Source organism: Kryptolebias marmoratus, linkage group LG16 (assembly GCF_001649575.2).
Source record: "Kryptolebias marmoratus isolate JLee-2015 linkage group LG16, ASM164957v2, whole genome shotgun sequence".
NCBI lineage: Eukaryota > Metazoa > Chordata > Actinopteri > Cyprinodontiformes > Rivulidae > Kryptolebias > Kryptolebias marmoratus.
The window spans coordinates 20,190,429-20,211,505 of NC_051445.1; the positions used below are offsets into that span (position 1 = coordinate 20,190,429).

General features: G+C 37.0%; 3 protein-coding genes across 3 annotated transcripts; 1 reads left to right on the forward strand and 2 right to left on the reverse strand.

The window, feature by feature from the left end:
* Positions 1–1,586: 1,586 nt before the first annotated feature.
* On the reverse strand, positions 1,587–14,206 carry trmt11 (tRNA methyltransferase 11 homolog). The gene is made up of 13 exons (XM_017409808.3): positions 14,076–14,206; positions 13,480–13,545; positions 13,329–13,402; positions 13,109–13,190; positions 12,563–12,655; positions 12,320–12,454; positions 12,085–12,241; positions 11,908–11,988; positions 11,611–11,775; positions 10,620–10,692; positions 10,275–10,409; positions 5,289–5,409; positions 1,587–1,891 (listed from the first exon to the last, which is right to left on the reverse strand). The coding sequence occupies exons 1-13, from the start codon at positions 14,151–14,153 to the stop codon at positions 1,751–1,753; spliced, it is 1,401 nt and encodes a 466-aa protein (XP_017265297.1). The 5' UTR covers positions 14,154–14,206; the 3' UTR covers positions 1,587–1,750.
* A 430-nt stretch (positions 14,207–14,636) lies between these two features.
* On the forward strand, positions 14,637–17,090 carry si:dkey-29b11.3 (actin-binding Rho-activating protein-like). Its single transcript, XM_017409908.3, has 2 exons — positions 14,637–14,746; positions 15,030–17,090. Exon 2 carries the CDS (start codon positions 15,048–15,050, stop codon positions 15,585–15,587), a length of 540 nt encoding a protein of 179 aa, XP_017265397.1. The 5' UTR covers positions 14,637–14,746; positions 15,030–15,047; the 3' UTR covers positions 15,588–17,090.
* A 1-nt stretch (position 17,091) lies between these two features.
* On the reverse strand, positions 17,092–20,632 carry hint3 (histidine triad nucleotide binding protein 3). The gene is made up of 5 exons (XM_017409850.3): positions 20,365–20,632; positions 19,911–20,028; positions 19,711–19,780; positions 19,475–19,601; positions 17,092–18,467 (listed from the first exon to the last, which is right to left on the reverse strand). Exons 1-5 carry the CDS (start codon positions 20,500–20,502, stop codon positions 18,420–18,422), a joined length of 501 nt encoding a protein of 166 aa, XP_017265339.1. The 5' UTR covers positions 20,503–20,632; the 3' UTR covers positions 17,092–18,419.
* Positions 20,633–21,077: the final 445 nt, after the last annotated feature.

The following is a 21,077-nucleotide window of genomic DNA, read 5'->3' on the forward strand; positions in this document are numbered from 1 at the left end:
CTCTGCCAGAATCAAAAAAGATGATTAAAGCCATTAACAAACTGAATTTTAATTTCATTTGGAGGAATAAATGTCACTATATACGAAAAGACGACCTGATTAAAACTCATGAAGATGGTGGAGGAAATGTGATAGACTTCGAAATTATGAATAGTATGTTGAAACTCAAATGGTTAAAGTTTTTTATAAATAACAGTCTTTCAATTTGGTCATATATACCCAATTTGGTATTCAATAAGATGGGAGGACTTCAGCTTCTCTTACGGTGTGATTTTGAGTTAAGCAGATTGCCAGTGAAACTTTCAGATTTTCATAAACAGGTTCTTCTTAATTGGAAACTACTTTTTTCTCACAATTTTACACCTCATAATACCCCAGTGTGGAATAATAGATATATTTTGATCAGTAGAAAATCTATATTTATTGATGAATGGCACTCAAAAGACGTTTGGGCTGTCGCCCACTTCATGGATAATCAGGGAAACTTTTTACAACATCAGGAATTCTGTGAGAAATTTAAAATCCATTGCACTAAGGAAAAATATAATCAAATCTTAAAAGCTATCCCATCATCTCTTTGTTCTATGGTTAGACAAGACATATTATACTCTAATGTGACTCCTAATCTGAAACAACTCTGGATCGAGGGGATTCCCTTTTCGGACTGTCGATGTAACAATAAATTTCTGAGGCGACATATACTAAAGTGTCATTTTCCTAATCCAGTTAGGAGAAATTATATTCTCAAAGATTTTAAGGAAGAAGAGATAAAAAAGATAAGGACTAATTTTATGTCATTTCCTGTTCCACCCAAAGCAAAAGAAATGCAGTTTAAAATTATAAATAATATTTATCCAACTAAAGATTTCTTAAGAACAAAATTTAAGATGGACATTGGGAACTGCAGTTTCTGTGAGACAGACTGCGAGAATTTAGATCATCTTTTCTTTGAGTGCAGGATAGTGCAGAGTTTTTGGCTTGATTTTCAGATGTGGATTAAATCCAAAGGAATTCAGCTACCTGCTCTCATGTCAAAAGAAATCCAATTTGGGGGTTTCAATAAGCTTGGCAGTAATGAATATGGGATCAATAATTTAATTTTACTGGGAAAATACTATTTACATAAATGTCGATTTTTCAAATGTAGGCCCAATTTGACTCATTGGAAAAAAGAACTGAAGTCTTATGCAAAATCTGTAAGTTATGTAAAAGGAAAAAATGCTGGCAACTTCTTTTACTTTTTGACTGACTTCAATTTTCTTGATTAATGCCCTTTGTACTTTGTATTTGTTTCCTTTTTAGATATATGATGCTTTTCTTTTTTGCTGGCCCTTGGCTTATTTTGTTAAATATATGTATACACATTTTAGGCATATGTTTTTGTCTAGGTGCCATAAATCACTTTTTGTAATGTAATTTTTCGAATGTTGAGCTTGGTACTTTTTGTTTTGTATTGCAATATGTTAAATAAAGGTTATTTTAAAAAAAAATTATAGCATAAGTATAAAGTATTTTTAAAATATCAATAGCATCTTACCATTAGGTCCATTATATGATTTCAGACAAAAGCACTTAGAACATTTGCATTTTTAAATGATTTTTATTCACAAGTTTAAAAAAATTAAAACAACAATATTAAAAGATCTTAAGACTGCTTATAATCTTAATGAACTAAAAAATAAGGAAAAGACTTCCATTTTTGACACCCTAAAAAAGGTGAGAATGCTTTTCTTAAGGCCTTTCAAGGAATTTATTTTCCATCAACAGCTGATCTTGCGTCCTCCTTGCTAGACCTTTTGTTCTGTCCACTGAAATATTTCTCTCTGAAGGTGTTGTGTCCCTGGTAGGGGCTGGAGCGGGGGTCTGACAGATGAGTGAAGCCATCCAATTCCTCAACAAAGAAAAATATATACGTTAGCATACTTCACAAAGTTCTGTTTTTCTACATAAACAGTTTTACAGCATGCTGCTATAGTAGAAGACCCTGCAGTTTTTATATATGCATGTGATAGTTATTATATAAACTACTATATATATATATATATATATATATATATATATATATATATATATATATATACACACACACACACACACACACACACAAAGGGCAGCTGCCAATTTTCCTTTTGCAGCTTTTACATTCTATGTACAAGATCGTCCAAGTTAATATTAATCATAGGTTTTAAATCCTTTAGAAAACAAAGCTTGTTGTTGCTGTAAGGCAGATGCTGATCGACAGGGGCATAAAGGGAAGAAGAGAGATACTAACAAGAAAAAAAATGAGGTGAGAAGAGCTGGAAGTAATGAATCCAGAACTGAGCCTGCAGTGTGTTTGCACCACCTCTGGTTTTATTTGGGTAGCTGAGGCTGCCAAGCAACCTGAAAACATTTTCCCTTCTGAAGAAAGAACCTCATAAAGAGTCTATATTGGTATTAATTTACGATGTGCTTGATTTGATGGTCTACCCAAAAAAAAAAAATCAAAACCTCACAAGCTTTGTTGTTTGCAACAGAACATTCCTTGAAGGAATGCATACCGCTCACCTCCTTACAATTTAAAGTTTTAAACTAAGATCGTGTTATGCCGAGAAACAACAGGGTTGTAGACAAATTTGGTCAAACCTAGAAAACAGAGTTAATATGCAGAATTTCATTCTCATGCAATATCGCTCAGAATGAGCTCTGACAACATCAAATTTGTGTTCAATGACTAAAACTGACTGAGTTAGTACAGCTGGCTGTGGTGGTCATGTTGAATTTTATTGGGTTAAAATGTTAATCAGCTGTAGATGTACATCAAATAATTATTTACTGAAAGTTTTGTCAAAATCTGCCCAGCGGTTCATGAGACATTTGGCCAACAGACAGACAGTACTGACTCCAAATAGTTAATGACAAAAATCTTGTGCAATCACTTAGCACTCAGAATATGTGTTGGGATCAGTCTCAGCTACTACCATACTAGATTTCAGGTCAAAATCTGTAAAATTGTCTGAGTTATAGCCATTATTTTAAGGTCAACTGGCTGTGGTAGCTATCTTAAAATCAAGTTTTTTAATGCATACTTTGTTCTGTCATGTCTCATAAAAGACTAGATTTAAATAGTAGATTTCAACTCCACATTAGAACCAGATATTTTCAGATTAAGCCTTGAATACACTTGCATAAAAATGGACCCCTTACTATCAGACTCGAACAGATGTTCTATATTTGCACAGTAGATCAATCTTTAGACAAAAAGGTATTTTGTGCAATCACAACAAACTGGTAGAAACATCTTCTGAGCTGCAACATGTACATCATGCAGACTCCTTTACACAGGTCATTCAACACTTGCATTACAGCAGGCAAAAGTGTTTGGCCAGTAAATTAAAATGACAGACTACAAAGAAGCTTCCGATTCTGTTTAGGCATGTAACAAACTAAAAACTAGGGAGGAATTATGACTTTGTGTTACAAACTTATGTAAACTAGTAAAGAAGTAAAAGCTCAGGTTGCCAGCAAAGCATTTAGGATGCTACGTGAGCACTGTTTACCTGATGGAGAGAATACTATCTTTTTTGTTTAAATAAAGTGAAAACACACACAAAGAAAAGGTTTTTAGGTAACTGATAAAAGCAAAAACAAAACCGCAAAGACATATATGATGTGTTTGATAAGAATAGAAACATTTGGTTGCAAAACTGAAAACACAAGTTGTTCTCAACAAATACACATGCAGAGTTACTTGGATTTACTGATAAATTAGGCAACCAACAAGCTATTTTTGCTCAGCATGCACATAATGTTACATTTTATGAATCAGGCCAACTTTTACAGTCTTGTTAAGAAAAGGAAACATTAACAAGAATGATGTATACAAAAACAACAAGGACTCAAACATGCACGTTAAAGTCAAACAAACATCTAAAACTAAAAAAGCTGTGAACCCTGATTAAAGAGCGCAGCTAAGGGTTCTTTGAAACCTATTTGGAAAGAAGGAAAATGCAACCTGAGACAGATACCAGTCAGATAAGATCACACAACTTTGGCGTTGTGTGTGTGCGTGTGTGTGTGCACGTGTGTGTCAAACAGTGCCGTTTATGGGAGCAATTTGGGGTTTTGAAGTGGAATGGACGTCAGATCTAAAGATGGATTGTTTTCCGTACGACATGTGATTAAGCCATTTAGGGTTCCAGTATAAAAGAAATGAGCCAATCACAGCCAGATGGTGACGATTTACTACATAGAGGCAGACACCATCACTACCAGAGGGATGACATGTGAAAACATGTGCATACATGTACACAGAACATACTTACATAGTTACATATACGTAACATTTTTAGAAGATACAGTAAATGCATTAAAGAACTGGCAGACACATATGTTCTCACTTTACATACATGCATCTCTGCTGCTGTTTATGTGAACACATGTGCACGCACACACACACACACACACACACACACGCACACACACAAGTCAAACATTCTGTGGCTTATGGGTCAGTAGTGTTCGGTAAGACCATTGAAAACCCAAAACACAAGTTTAATTAATGATACAGATCCATTTCCAGTCAACAGATAAGCAAAAAAATTCAGAAGGCAGTAAATGACAGGCACACACAAATAAATATTACACAACCAGACAAAGTGGTGGAAATGAAATTGTGCATGTTTAAAGGTTCATGTAACTATATTACAATCAGATGAAATGAATAAAGTAGTTAGCAGTACATGTGTACACTGCTGCTCCTATGTCAGGAGGGTGTGGCAGCCCCTTGAGCCTGGCAGCTTCTTGACTCTGGATACAAGCAATGATTTGGTGCAGAGTAAAGTCATACAGTTGTTGTTTCCTCTCATGTGGCAAGCTGAGCCACAGGAGTTGGAACTGGCCCTCAAGATCCAGCCGATTGACACTGGGTCAGAACTGACATCTGAGCTGATAGCACACATGTTCGATTGGCGATTGATTGGGGGACCTGGCTGACCACAAGAGGACGTCAACACAACGCCAGTAGTCTATAGACACACGTGACGTGTTCAGATGGGTGTTGACTTATTAACAGACTGTGCTAGGGTGTTGTCTCAAGAAGGGTAAGACACACAGGATGTCACTGATGTAACACTGTACCATCAGGGTCCTCCGGATCACTACCAGAGTTGATTGAAATGGTAACCTACGGCTTTTCACACCATGCTGCTCGAGGTAACGGCGGTGTATCTTTCCACATTATTGACATGATTGCTCCTCTCCCCTTAGCACCAATGTATGCACTCAATCCAACAATCTTGGGCACATACCTCTGGCTCTTTGATTTTCTCCATAGTGATAAGGCGTCGTGAAGTGTGGCTGGATAGTGCCTGCTCACAGTTGCTGATCTGCCGAAGACAAGGATGACCAGGAATCATCTCGTCGCTGTACCTGAAAAAAGGCCAAACAGAAGCAGCGATTAGGTGCAACAGACAAATTTATATTGATCTAGACCAAAGTTTCTTGATTATATGCTTTGAAAACTGAATGAGAAGATATGTTTAGTTAATTTGTGACAACAAAACACTACAGATTCCATCTGAATGTCATTAAAAGGCTTCCAGGGCATACAGGCTAATTTGGTCAAATCTACATCTTTGGTTCTATGAAGCTCATTTAAATCTATTTCTCTTTCTGTCCATGTCTCACTCCGTTCCTCAAATAAACTCTACACTTTACAGCAGTGCAGTGAAATCACTGCAACCTTCACTTCTGCGAAGCTTCTCTTGTGCAAAAGTGAAGGTGGAAAAAGTGAATCTAAGCTGACAGGTTGACTGCTTGCTCTGTCATCACTTGGCTGGTCCAGGTTAAGGCCTATTAACAGCAGATGATGTATGTGTTTGCATATTTGTGTCAGTGGCACTTTCTCCCAACCACCACCAGAGCAGCAACAGTCTCAACTCGGAGGCAGATTTTAACATCACTGTTTGCCTTGTTGCCTAGGCCTCATGTGGGATTTGGCAGTGATGGGGATATTTGGTCGCCATGGTAACTGTCAATGATGCAGCAAGACAATAATTCTGCCCTGCCAATAATAACCAGTTATTGGAGAATGAAGAGTCAAGACTGGTTTTGCCGGGAATAGTGTTGAAATAGAGGCACTTTTTCACAAGACTAACAGTAAAAATACGACCCCAAATCTGAGAAAGTTTGGATGGTGTGTAAAATGTAAATAAAAAAAGATTCCAAAGATTTGAAAACCGCATAAACCCACATTTTATTCACAATGAAATATAGTAAATATCAAATATTGAAACTAAAAGAAACTGTTCAATTTTTAAAGAAAAATATTTGCATTTAATAGCAACTACACAACTTAAAATAGGTTGGCTCTGTTTACCAGCGTTGCAAGACCTTCAGAAGACTCCCTCATGAATGCCGTTTTCCAACTAGTTGCAGCCTAGTGAGATACCACCTCTAGGGCTCCGCACACGCAATTTACTTCACCACGCGTTCAGAAAACTCTGTGTGAACAGTGTTTATATACCAGGAGAGAGGAATGGGAGCCTGGCAAAAGAAAGTAGACAACCCAACGAGAGCTAAAGGGCATTCAGAGATGGTAAAATAATAAATGAACTTGTTTCTGAAGAAAAACAGCACTAGATCTTTCATCTGGTAGTGGTTTGGATTTCGCAAGAAAGACGTTGACCAAATGTTTCTCTTTTACGAGGTTTGTCTCCTTTTTGGAGCAAAGAGATTCTGAACAGGAGGAGTTTATGGAAGTCTGCTAATCATCATCAAAGTGGCTCAGGTTATAAGAAAACTACGGTTTGCCTGATGAACTTAGAAAAGGAAGAAGAGAAGTTTGAGAAGGTCTGTAAAAAAAAAAAACTAGGTGGTGGAGGGCCACTGAGCAAGTAAATGACTACCGGAGACTTTTAGGCACAATATTTTGTTTCATTCAGAACAAGGGTCAAAGGCAGCGGCCTATCAGACCATTGCACTAAATAAGGCTGAATTTAATAATACAGTAATGAAAAGTAAATTTTAAAATATTGCAATATATCATGTATTGTAATGAAGCCACAAAATACTGCGATTGTAGTTTTTCCTACTGTGATGTGTTGTAATGGTATAACAGAAAGAAATGTAAGTTTAAAATATCAGTTAAATGATTTGTTAGTAATTAACCTAGTCAAGAAATACAAACCTGAAACATTATTACTTACTACATAAGTGTTGCATTTCTTCTGACAATGCAGCCACTTTATGTCATAGCTTCACTTGTTTATGCAGCAATTAGTTCACTTTATGACTGTGAAGAGTGATGCAGCATCATCTGTCTTGATTCGTTTTCTTCTTTCATTTATTTTTTAAAAGCAAAAATCGAGAGTTTACGCACTCTGACCTGGTCTAGACGTTTACTTTTGCTGACTTTGTGCCACCTGTCATCACACAGAAACACACACACACTGGCCCCTACCCTCATGAAGCACGCAGACACACACAGTCCCCACTGTTCTATCACAGCCACAGATTACATGGTCAAGGGGGGGAGGCAAGAGAAACCTGATAGCCTCCCCGTGGAGCCCCAGATTAGACCCAGGAGACAGGCCGCGTCTGGGCTTACACACACAGACACAAATGTCCAAAAAACACAAAGGTCAGCTGGCAGACCATAGAGACAGATAATTCATATATCTGACTTGGCCGCCTGGCCTCACATGTTTATTTTGGCAGAGCTGTCTGACAGGCACGGTGTCGAGCACTCATGAGATGAGTAGCAAAGACAAATGTGTGAGCACGATGACACAAACATATACTCGTACGGAAGACCACACACATTCACACATATGTAAAGAAATGTTCCGAAAATCAAAGTGATTATATCAATGTATTCAAATGTGCTCCCTGACTCACACACAAGCATATACTCAGACCAAAAACTACAGGATGCACAATCATCTCATCTCCTTCAATGTCCTGTAATCAGTGATTATAAAGAGCTCCAGCCCTGTGGGGGGTTTTTTCTTCCACAAAGGTCCACTGATGCAGCAGTCTGTTGTGGTTTACACCTTTACAGTCGAACACCTGCGCTTCTTCACTTTCTGCTAATGCACAGAACATTTAACAATAAGAAACTTTGTTTTAGAAATGCCAGCTTGCACAGGGAAGCTATAAAGCAGCTCTGAGATGTCAGTTGTGGTTTACTGTGGCCCAGCTGGACAGATGGGAAAAACTCAAGACACCTGTATTTTATTTTGTGTAAACACTGTCATTTTACATAGGTGGTTCCATACGGCAGAAAGTGCTTATTGGAGTGTGAATGCAGCAGCTCTGATGGGAAATCCTGGGAAACAAAGTACTTAAGAGGAAAAGAGGGTTAAGCGGCTCTTTGTGAGCCAATCAAACGCTGCTATCTGTGTAAAGTTTTACATCTACATTCATTTATTTCAAAGGCTGGTTTCCTTATGCTATAGGACATTTGGCGAAATAACAATATTAGAAAATATTTTTAAGGAAACAAGTGATGGTCATGAAGCCCTGGTTTATGGTGTGAGACTGCCTCCTACTGTTACAGACGAAGGAAAGCAACATTTGAAGAAAATTATAAAATATTGTTTTGAAATGTTAAATGGCCTTGCTTTTATGCAAGCGGGATTGCACCTCGATGTGGGTCATGTAACACCAAGTGGGGGTTCTTAAACAATTTCCAAATACTGACTTACATTTAAAAATACTGCTAAGTGCATAAAAATGGAGCTGTGAATGTTAAAACCATTTGTGTTTTCATTATGGCCTTGTTTTATATTGTTATTAATGGCTTTTGTATATTTAAACCAGGAATAAATGGGGTCTCAAGACTTTGGGAGCCAGTGGTTTAAAAGTTTTCTTTAAACCGTTTTACAAATTTAACATACTTTACTGATCTTGTACCTATGTAACTTAGATAGGTTACTGAGACTTACTTTACCATTACTTGGAAAGAGTTTTTTAATGAGTTTTGATAACATAAACCCCATAAAACATCTGATGAAAGATTAGAAGGAAAAAATAGTGCAATCAATCGACTTGCATGTGCTCTGAAGTCATTGAGCAAGTAACTTAAAACAGTTCAAATGCTACTTTAACAATTAGCAGACCATTGCTAATCTAATTGTTGATTAGCAATGGTGGGCATTGATTGGACACGTGATGGGGGTGAATATCTAATTCATTCAGTTCCAAACTCACTTGTTTGCAAATACGATAAACAGGGGAGCATTACTGACTCATTCAATAAAAGGTCGAGTTATCCACAAAAGCTCACAGCACTTTGTTTTAGAGACATTATGTAATTCTGAGAGATTATTGCAATACTACAGATTCTGGACTGAATTCAAACAAAACTCAATGGAAAACGGTTGATGCCATGCAAACAGGACAATGGTCTACAAATTAATAATCTTAACAATAGCTGAATAATGAAAGGAATGTGGACAGAGCATTTTGAAATTTTTTACACTACAAATACGCCACCTATTATACACATATATATGATTATTTTTTCTCCCCACCCTATCAGACAAAAAGTAACACTGACTGAACACAATGAGGCAATGTAGAGGGTCTGGAGACCATGCTAGTGACCTTCCAGGTGAAGGCACTATTAACTGATGATACCAATGCCTCTTTCACACGGACCCTAATTCAGAAGTCCCGCTCTACTCGGCTCGGCTCAATAAAGAATGCATCGCGTTCAGTTTGGTCTGTAGCAGAGGAACACCTCCTCGTGTTGCGGGGGGCGGGGCCGCGGCGCCGGGGGATGCGCTACCGAAACTTAGCGCAAGTTGTGTAAAAAACGAAAGCGCTATGAACAACGTTGGCCCTGTGTTGTTGCTGTTTTTTAAACTTATGGGGATTCTCCTGAGACTTCAGGAAGAGAGGCGCAGTGGAAGAAACGCTCTGGATGCCGCGATTGTTGTGCGGAGTAGGACAGCTGTTGTCCGCTGGAGATTTCAGGCTTTACAGCGCCTTCAGCTGGGGGACAGACGGCATAAACGTTGCGGGGCAAGCTAACGCTGTTGTTTATATTCCTACCTTCGCTCTTTATGCTTGCATCTGGTCACACACACGACCAATGAGTGAACAGAAGCTAAGCTTGTGCCGCCCACGAAGCAGGGCCAGCCTGGCTGGCCCGACTCCGAAGCAGGGACCAAAGAAACAGGGACCGACCGCGAAAAAATGCAGATGTAAACGCTCGCAAAGCGAGCTGAGTAGGGTAGAGCCGGGACTGTTAGGGTCCGTCTGAAAGCCCCACAAGTGTGTTTACTCACTCAGGTCTGTAGACAGGCAGCCAATAGACGAGCCTCCCACCCATGAGCAGATGGTGGGCAGAGAAGTTTAAAAGATCTGAGAAGATGTCACTGAGGTGGTACACTTGTGAGACAGGGACATGGGACTCTGTGTAGCTGGGGAGAAGAAACGGAGCAGCAACAACCAAACTTTTTAAAGTTTACTAAAGTGACATAGATGATGAGATTACGCTACCAATAAACCCCAAATTTTATAAATATGTTGTTGTTTTATGACTTTATAAACTACACCAAAAGCTAATTAATATCAAAGACAAGTCTAGAAATGAATACAGTACATGTCTGTGGAATTTCAGGTGGACTTACGTGCCATCAGGGGGTTTAGTGATGTCCTTGTTGGAGCCTGTTTTCCGTGTGGACTCTCTGATCCCATATGGAGCTGAAGACAAAAACAAAAACTATTAAAAAAACAAAAACAAAAGTGTATTCCTTTATCTAAAAATTAAAGGCAAAATGACGGTGTATAATTACAAGTGTGAGTTTTCTTTTTTTTTTTTAAGAAACTCAAGTACAGAGCTGAGTTTGTAGTCTTTTGGAATGGGAGTTCTTATTGTATTGGAAACAAATGTTTTTCTTTTCTTTTCTTTTACAATTACTAAAGATGTTCTCAGTTTAGTGTCAGGCAGAGCCTTATATGTCCTAAATGTAACTTTCCAGAAAATAAATTAATATAAATAAAGTCTGTGTGGTCAGATGTTATATCGTCAGATACTGAACATATATCTGAAGGTCATTTTCTTTTACAGATTTATTGATTTAAAGAACCCAAGTCTTTTATAGCATCTTTCTTGATACTATTGGAGTTATGGGGTAAAGTCAAAGCTCTTATTGATCATTTTCAATAAATAATTAACTACAGAGAGATGTGAAGAGTGACCAATAACGTTTATTTATGCATTAATTAAGAAAAATAAGATATGAGGTTTTGGGCCAAGTAATTAACCAAGTATCAGTTAAACTCTAATCTAAAAGGAATTCAGACACGTGAAATGTTTTTGAAACCCTCCAGATAAAGAAAACCTTCAGCACTGTAAGTTTGGATAAATGCTTGACCTAAGCATGTGTCAAGTAGAAAAAACAAACAAATATAAAACAAAAAGATTCACGCTCACTGACTAGCACAGTCAAGCTTCAGCTTACAACTCAAAATTAACTTTAAACTTAAAAATGAAAATGAAACATTTCCTCTAACTTTGACAGCTTTTGAATGACTAGCTGTATTTTTGTGAGAATTTCAATAAGTTCGGTAAGTTTTCACATTTGGTGGTCTTCTTGTCTGAATTAATTCAGGACCTACGGTCAGTAATGATTGCATCAAACAGAGCAGCGTTCCTCCACACTGGCTTGGATGCATCAGACACCATCACATCCACGTACATCTTCTCTGTTCCGTACTGTCGTAAGTTAGCTCTGATGTTCTCATCAGGACCTCGCCACTTTTGATTTTTACGGCTGGACCGACCTACCAAGATAAAGAAAGTGTTGTCATATTTAAATAATAATTCTTTGTTTGCTATTATAAAAATAGCTCAAAAATTAAACACTGCATTTAAAATATAGCCACATGCCACACCAACTGGGAGATAAAATGTACCTTTGCCATGAATAGTATTGTAATCTATATCTGTTCCACAAACATACGCTCCAAAATGAGAACATGCAACCAACAGGCTTCCTGCCACCAATTGAGAGAAAACATATACATGATTAATTTCTATAATGTGTGACTGAATTTATCTACATTTGGAAAGTAGTGACAACACAAACTTACCTGTGCCAACAAATGGGTCAAAGACGAGGTCATTCTCTTTGACCTTTGCATGGTTAGCCATGATGAATGAGAGGCCAGCATTCATGCTTGTGTTTCCAATAAAGTGTCTGTTCTTCACACTGAAGGACTGAATCAGTTCCCGCTGACCATCTGCTATCTGATGCGTAAGAATAACAGGTATTTAGCTGCAGATCCCCACCTTCCTCTGTTTACAAAATAGTTAAATGTATCTTACCCATCTACCGAAGTAGATGTAATTGGGATGCTCTGGGATGTTGTTGGGGTCAGTGCCATAATCCTCCAACAAACAGAAGGTGTGCTGAGGGCTCGTCAGGCTCACTGCTCCTTCAAAGGGAAGATATTCTAAAGCCTAGTGGACAAAGGACAAAACATGGCATTAAGACACTGACTAGATATCAACACCCATGTCAGTGTTAGACACATTAATTTTCACTTACGAGCACATGTAAATACTCACATCAATCTTTTTGATTCTGTCTGCAAACAGCAACGTTTTGTTGAAAGAGCAGATGTCGATTTTGTACGTTGATTCTTTGTGCATGTAAGGACTCTGTAGGGAAATATGTGATGATAGCACAAATTGAAATAAAGATACTGATATTGTGCACTTTACATATACCGTATTTTCCAGACTATAAGGCGCACTTAAAAGCTTTCAATTTTCTCAAAAAATGCCAGTGCACCTAATAATCCGAAACTTATAATATGTAAGAAGTCATAATGTTTTAGTATGACTTTGGTAAACTACAAAGCTGCACCACTTGCAGCATTAAGGTCCACACAGGGTTACAAAAATTGGGAGGTGCACGACAAGCCTTATAGTCCGGTGTGCTTTACATATGACAAAAGTTTGAATATGTGCCATTCATTGACATATTGAATGGTGCGTCTTATAATCCACTGCGACTTTTAGTGCAGAAAATATTGTAATATGATTTTTTTAATATAATGCAAGAACAGGTCTATCCAACCCTTAAGAACTATAAGGAGGAGCATCACAAACCATTTTCTCTGATGGGTAGTTCAAGAGGGATGTTCTGAGTTCACTGTGCGTATGCCCATGGCCCCACAGTTCAAATGCAGACCTGCATTGGGAACATTGTGGCATGAACTGGAGTTACATTATAAAACAAAGATGACAGACTGTATTGTAGCGTTTTGTCTTTAAAATGTAATATATTTCATTACTATAGATGGTGTGTCACTAAAGCTAAACCACTTACTTTGAACAAACAGATCTGGCCATAACACTGCGAACATCTTCCTCTGACAAACTGTTCAGGCACCAGAAAGGAGACTAAAGGGAACAAACAAGAAATGTAGTTACTGTCAGAGCATGAAGTGTGACCTCACAAAATCTGCTGACTTGCTGACCTGTTCGTTGAAGTTTTCAGAGGGGTGGAATGGTTTCGCTCTGAGACCCAGCAGAGACCTTATTTCCTACAAGATCCAACACAGACATGAAGAACAGTGCAAAACATTGAGAATTTATTCAAATACATCAAATGTATTATAAAGTTTTAATGAGAAAACTAAAATTGCACTTAATGCAGATAGGAAACATGAATGTAGTGGATAAAGAATGCAAAATAAATTCTGCAAGAAGAGTGAATCCATAAATATTTACATTGTCAAAACGGTTTTTTTTTTCTTTATCACACAGTTGTACCTAAAATATAGGTCTATAAGAAATTAACTTAGAGGTGACAATAACGGGATTTTTTTTTACCAACAAGGAAAATATGTTAACGTGTCCACATGCATGACAAAAATATAGACATTTTTCACTTGAAACTAAAAGTTAAACCTAATCTAACCACCCACTAAACAGGATTTGTGATTCCACACAGTTTGAATTAGCATGAAGCTAAAACAACACAAAGAAAAGAAGAGGTTACACTGTGGCGACATAAAAAAGAAAAAAAAAACATTTAAAGTAGAAGACACAAATATAATTTAAAAAACTCTACCGGTAACCTGAAGTCCAGGTTATCATGAGCAAGATGCAGTAAATATTGAAGGCATGATCGACTACTGGAGGTGGCCATCTCTGGTGCGCATTCATAACAGGTCCGACTTGAAACCGGAACCTCAATACAAAGTACCGCTTGGTGACAAAGTTACCATAAATGGAAGAAAAAATAGTAATATCGCCTTCATTTTTGTTATCACGAATTACCAAACATAGAAATGAACAATGTGAGTGTAACATTAATCAGTTAGTAATCTCTTAAATGCCGAAATTCCTAATCATCTAATTATTGTTTTTTTTTCTCCCTCTCACTTCTTTTTTTGTAAACCAAGTCATCAATTTCACGTAAACGTTACAGTCAACAGTTGCATCCTAAACACGCAGGCGTAGATGAAGTTTCTCCTGTAAAGTAAATGAGTATAATCTGCTTTAATTCACCGACATCACAGATAAGACGCCTTGTTTTACACCCACCCGCTCTAGCTACTGATTGGCTGCGAGGTCTTCTCCTTGACGCTATTGGCCCAGGCAGATGTCAATCAAATGGGTTTTGCCTGAACTTCGCCTGCTGTCAGCAGAACAGCGGTGTTGATGGTTAGTATGTGGTAGTTAGAGCCTAAGTAAAAAATGACTGAACTTTGGCTGCAATAAGATATTACTGCTGGTCAGGTAAGAACCGAATTATTCACAAATCAGCTAAATTATCTAACTTCAAAACTGTGTTTTTTTGTTCTTCCTAGTTTAGAGGTTAAGTCAGGCTGAAACAGGTTGTCCACTTGGCAGATGTTTATAACTGAGAGATTTATTCTGCTAAATGACTTTATTTATTCTCTTTTAGCAAATCACAACTAATCACCAGACATCTGTAACTACAGACTTATACTTGTGTAGTAAATCTAAATGGCAATAAAAGAAAAGTAGAATTTTAACCAGGTTGTATTCTTGTATGCAGAAATGAGTGGGGTCTAAAATGGGGACTAACATGGAGAGCACCATCAACTTGGACACTGACAATGAAGTCAGCACTCCTGCTCAGTGTAAAGACACTACTGAGGGTCACGTCGTTTCTGTGAAAGGCCTGAAAGAGAACTGGCAGAGGTGGTCCAGCGAGCACCAGCAGTACCAGAAGCACAACCCATTCAGCCATGACACCAGACCCAGCGTGGTGGTCCCCCAGAGGGGACATGACAGCTATGGAAGACCCCTGCAGGGGTCTCTGACGGAGCAGCGTGGGAAGGAGGCTCACACACACATCAGCGAAGAGGTTCAGAAGCTGTGCGAGGCGATAAGAACAATCGGAGAGCTGAGAGAGAAAGATGGGGATGAAGGTGGCAGCAACAGGAAAGTGGTCAGTGTGGAATTTGGGAAACTGTTTGAGCATTATGTGACAATCTCCAACAAACTGGTGGGCATCCTTTTACGGGCCAGGAAACAGAGACTTGTTGAGTTTGAAGGGGAGATGCTGTGGCAGGGGAAGGACGATCATGTAGTTATCTCTCTGGTGGAGTGATGAGAAGCTGATGCTTTGTTTCATGTTGCTTCATGCTACGTCACACACCATCCCTCACTTTAGAGAAAAAAATGTCAGGGATTTTATTATTCGCTTAATGAAAAACTACTCATTTGTTGCACCTAGTAAAGCTATAATTTCTAGATGAAACATACAACAGTGTCCAACATTAATGTAGATTTACATAAATATGTGTTAGGTTCTTACATCTAATGTGGTGCATCTTATGTTTAAATTAAAAACACAACAAATACATATTAGTTGGCCAAAGTGCAGCTATATATATAGAAGTGGATTACTGCCAGCCTAAATAAAATAGAACCATATCATCATCTTTTATACATTAAACTATATTTTACATTATAACAACACGTTTTCACATTATTAAAATACACAAACTTTTCACGTTATAATTTTTTTTTTTACATTCAAGCAATTTATTATTAGAGAATATTTGTGATATTTTGTTAGAGCATCATATGTGCATTGTAATACCATAAAAGCAATTTGTTATAAAGTGAAAAAAATATTATAAGAATATAAAAATGTGTTAAAATATAAAAAAAGATCACGTTTGAACCAAAGACATATGACATTATAACATGATGTGGTTCTATTTGTCTTTTTTGTTGGGGTGGCAGCAACACTTAAAGTATACAATATATGCTTCTTTAAAAAAACTGACTAAAATGAGTCAATCAGACCTGCTAACCTCTACTAGTTTAATGTAGAAGAAATCAAAAGACTGGTTGATGACATCAGCATGTTCATAGGAAAGTTGTTTTCTTTACTTGTTTGTTTTTTAAAAGTAAAGTGCTAAAACAACCAAAACTATTTATATCTGTACAACATGAGTCAATAACGCCATTAATATGTTACAGAACACTTTATCCTTCTTTGTTCAAAATTAGTATATTAGTCAATCTAGTTGGTTACCTTGGCATTTGCTTCAGTTTTAAGAAAATAAATAGGTGAACGTCTTCACTTTATTTCCCCCACTAGCTTTTCCTCATGTGTTAAAACCGGAGAAGTGAGCAGCTGAAGTAAGAATAAGTTGATGCGACTGAACCCGTGCCAAAGAGCACACGAGGCTTCCTGTGACAGACAGTATGGTGCTATAGGATGAACATGATCCGGCCTGGCCGACAGCCTCACAGTTTGTATTTATTACAAAGCTGCTTTGTAACTAGGCAGTCGTGAGTTTGAATTTCTGCACCTGAGCCGCACAAAGATGCAGATTAAACCAAAGCATTGTCTTTAAAGAAGTGACAACAGCAGATATGGTCATAAAAATTTTCATACCATTTTATGCTATTTAAAAAAAAATGTCACTGTGCAAATATAAATATTTCTCAGTTCCCCTGAGTAATCATAACTAGCACATTCACCTTACTGAGCTAAATAAAGAAAATAAACCATTTTCTCTGTGTCACTGTGTGACTTCACTGACTGGTGAGAAATAGTGTGACAAGTTCTATAGAACATGGTAAAGACGCTCTGAGAAGAAAATTTACTGCATATTTTATTTTAAATTAAACAAATGCTTAAAGTGCATCTTTTTATACAACACAGTGTAAAGTACTTTTTACATTCAGATTATATACAGCAGCAAAGTTTGGCAGTGCCATTAAATGTTATGACACTGATAAAAGGTGGACATACAGAATTGGAAATAAAATCGTTGTTCAAATGTATCAACTCATTTGCAAATCATACAATTACTACAGGATATCTCTGAAAATGACACTTTTCATCCAAGTTATTTCCCAGTTAACATTTTCCTCACTCATGTCTTTTTTTCTCTTTATCATGTTGGTTTTGTAAATTTGGTTCCATTTTATTGGGAAACGAGCATTAAATATGTATGTGTGCAAACGAATGTTCAAAGGTTTTACATCTGATCCATCACTTACTCAACATATATAAATTAAAAAAACAAAAACATGGAATCAGAAATAAAATATTAATTTCGAGAGTTAGGAAGTGTGGCATTCACAGCAACAGGTCATGTCGCTATTATGTCCACCTTTCATTTAAAGTGAAAGCGTTTTTCATTCTAACATGACATTTTATTAATTTTTACAGTAAATCAACCACCTGATGCTCAGTAGTAACTATGTTTCAGTGCTTGTTGAGGTGATATTGTGTTGTACTTTGACAGCCAAACGATTACTCAGTAAAGTACCTTTTAAATAGGTTTTTAAATACTTCAACCATACAGTATTTCATGCTTTAATCCATCTCTGCTAAGTTAGCAAATATGCATTATTTTGTGAATACATTAAAAATGTCTTATGTCAGTTATGAGTCATACAAACCAAATTTTCTTGTCATTTTATAGTTTCTGCTTTCACATGCATAACCTGAGATTGTTAAATAATGGAAGCGATCATGCATGGCAGGAAATCAATCAGCCTGTAAGATGTGTTGCCGTTTCAGGACATGAGTTTATGTCCATAATGATTGTTTGCCTTATCTGCGTGAGGTGAATATTTAATTAACCCATTTTTTGGGTTTGGTAGAAATTAGAAATAATAACAACATGAATTACTCCTTGGTCCATATATATGATTTTTTTTTAACAGGGCAGGTTAATTAGGATTTAATTCACTTTGTAAAATGACTCTCAGCCTTTTTTGTAACTCATTTCAACTACTAAAAGACAAAAATTGTCTTCATTCAAACTTTACTTAGCTTTGAATCCCAAATGTTTAGAGGCATAGGTTTCAATAATGGCTTAGCTGTGGCAAAACAGATAATAAAAACTACATCATCCAACATGGCATCTGCAAGATGGAAAAACTGCCTGGCACCTCATCTGGATCCAAGTCATCAGTTGGTGTCTCCTTTAGAGTTGAGAAGCTCAATCAGCTGATCTGCCTGAAAAACAGTCATAAATACAGACAGATATCACATTTTCAGCTTTATTTTCTCACCTTTCAGTCCCAGTAAGTATTGCACACCCACACACAAACCTATCCCAACTCATTCTTGGCATTAGAATAAAAATTTAAATTTACAAGATCAGAAAATCACAGTTTCTTTGGCATGCAACTTCACACACACAAACAACAAAAAAGTTCAGAATATTTTTATTTCTTCCACTAGATAAATTGTATATATTGGAACTTTGAATGTTTCTTATTATATTTTTTAAACTAATCTCTTGTGCAGGGTGACAGCTTTTCAACAGTAACATCCTGATTCAGTTAAAATCACACATTGTATTATAACATCACAACTTCTTAAAGAAAAAAAAAAAAAACAAAGAAAACAAACAAAGAAGAGTTTGTTCTGTTGTGTTTGTATGGCAGCATGTATTTATTGTTGTTGCATACTTCAGAATATTGCTAATTAATGTAACTTTGAGTGTTTTTTTATCTTCAGATATGACAGAAGAATCAATGATTTCAGTAACCTGACAATAAAAAAAAAATATATAGGACCTATTCAAAATGTAGACAGCGCCATCTGCTGGACGTAACTAAGAGGTCCAGTATAGTATAGTATAGTATAGTATAGTATAGTATAGTATAGTATAGTATAGTATAGTAGTCTTTGCTCATCTTAATATTCATTCATAATATTAAAGGTTTTGTTGATTTAGTTGTTTTTTGTTTTCATTTAAAATATGAAGAGTCTGACAGCCTCACTCCACGTTGGCTCATCAAGTCTAATATTAATTTCAAATATTAGTTTTTTGTTGCGCAAACAGTTTGGGATTCTGTGGCAACGGTCATCTTAGACCAGATCAAGTGTTTTAGTAGTAAAATATGAAAAAAAAAACTGTTTGTGTAAAACAATGGCTCCAAACAAGCACTGGGAATGTAGTGTTGAAACAAAGGTGTTACACACTTATAAGAATGAATTTTTTAAAAAAGACTTACTGTGATAAACCAATAAGAGTCGAGTCTGTAGAAGAGGCGGGACACGAAGCCCATTTGACTGGCAGGTGCCAGGACGTGAAGGTGCAGGTGTGTGACGGAGCAGAACGGAGGCCAATGGAAACCAAACCTGCAAACAAAACGATGACAACCAAATACTCGATGTAACACAGGCAGCTTACATCACCACAAATACAAGATTAAAAGCATCACACTGCGAAACACTGAATGCAGCCAACCTGACATCAGTAAGATCTGTGACATTGTTTTTTTGGAGAATCTCCTTACCCACTTCGACCATTCGCTTCACTAGAAACAAGAAAAACAGACACTGTAAAAAATTTTGCAAGAAAAATAATACTTTTACTACTAAATAATACTGACTTTACTAAACAAAGCGACTGCCCACCACCTCCACCACCTGAGTTTATAAACTCACCCAAAGGTAAATGCTCTTTGCTGAGAGATTTACAGTTCCCAACATGTTGTGTTGGAACAACCAGATAATGATGTGGAGCTCCAGGCTTTATATCTCTGAAACATGCAAGCTCTTCATCCTGCAGTGAGAAGATAGGTTTATTTTACTACATTTACCAAACGGCATCGTACTTCTAGGTTATAATTGCTCAGACGCCAAGGGGGTTTACTCTATTTCACTGTTGTCTGTCAGGCAGGGGACACATGAGACACACATTAAACATAACTAGAAACTACACATCCACAACACTGACACAAATGTGCCAGACGCTGCTGTTCACGTAACAGATAACTAAAACAGTCGAAACCAAACCTAAATATTTGATAAACCTTTGTGTCAAAGAGCTGAGGGTGTTACAGAATCACGATGCTAATGCTAGCTGACTTAGCACTAACAAAGACCAGAGAAACCTCACGCTATGGAGAAGCTCTGTCCCCATCTCATGGTTGACAATTTTGCAGAAAATACACTTCTTGTTGTATCCACCAGCCGGACCGCTGCTGGTTTTAGAAACATCCACTTCAGGAGGCTGTGCAGCCTGAACACCGGCCATTACTGAGCAGCGAACAGCTCCGGATCAGACCCACTCCGTGGATTACTGATGTCATCGAGCTGAGCTTCTTCTTCGTCTGTCTAAAAACAGGTAGAGCTGGACGAATAATGAGCGTTACCGCCATCTACTGAGCTGAAGTCTACACTAAGGTTACTAAATGTGGAAAAAATTGAAAATAAATGAAAAAAATAAAAAACTTGAAATCTCTTAATTACTCCAGATTTTTTAATAAACATAAATAAGGCAAACTTTATTTGAGTAGCACATTTTTTTGCCTTTTCAACAAAAGCAAAAATGCAACTTGGAAATGCATAACTCTACAGTCTACACTGATATATCCTCACACACGTATAAATAAAAACTGCAGTAAAAACAGAATCTTAATATAAAATACAAAAATAATAATAAAAACCCTAATCATATGCTTCTGCTAATAAAAAAAATTAAACTTTATCTTAATTTATTTTTTCTTTTAAATCTAGAGGCATTTTTTTGCTTCATTAGAGGAAAAATACAAAAGCTTCCCCTGTTTCAGAGAAGGTACAAGATGTAACTAATTCACCACAGTCTGCAGA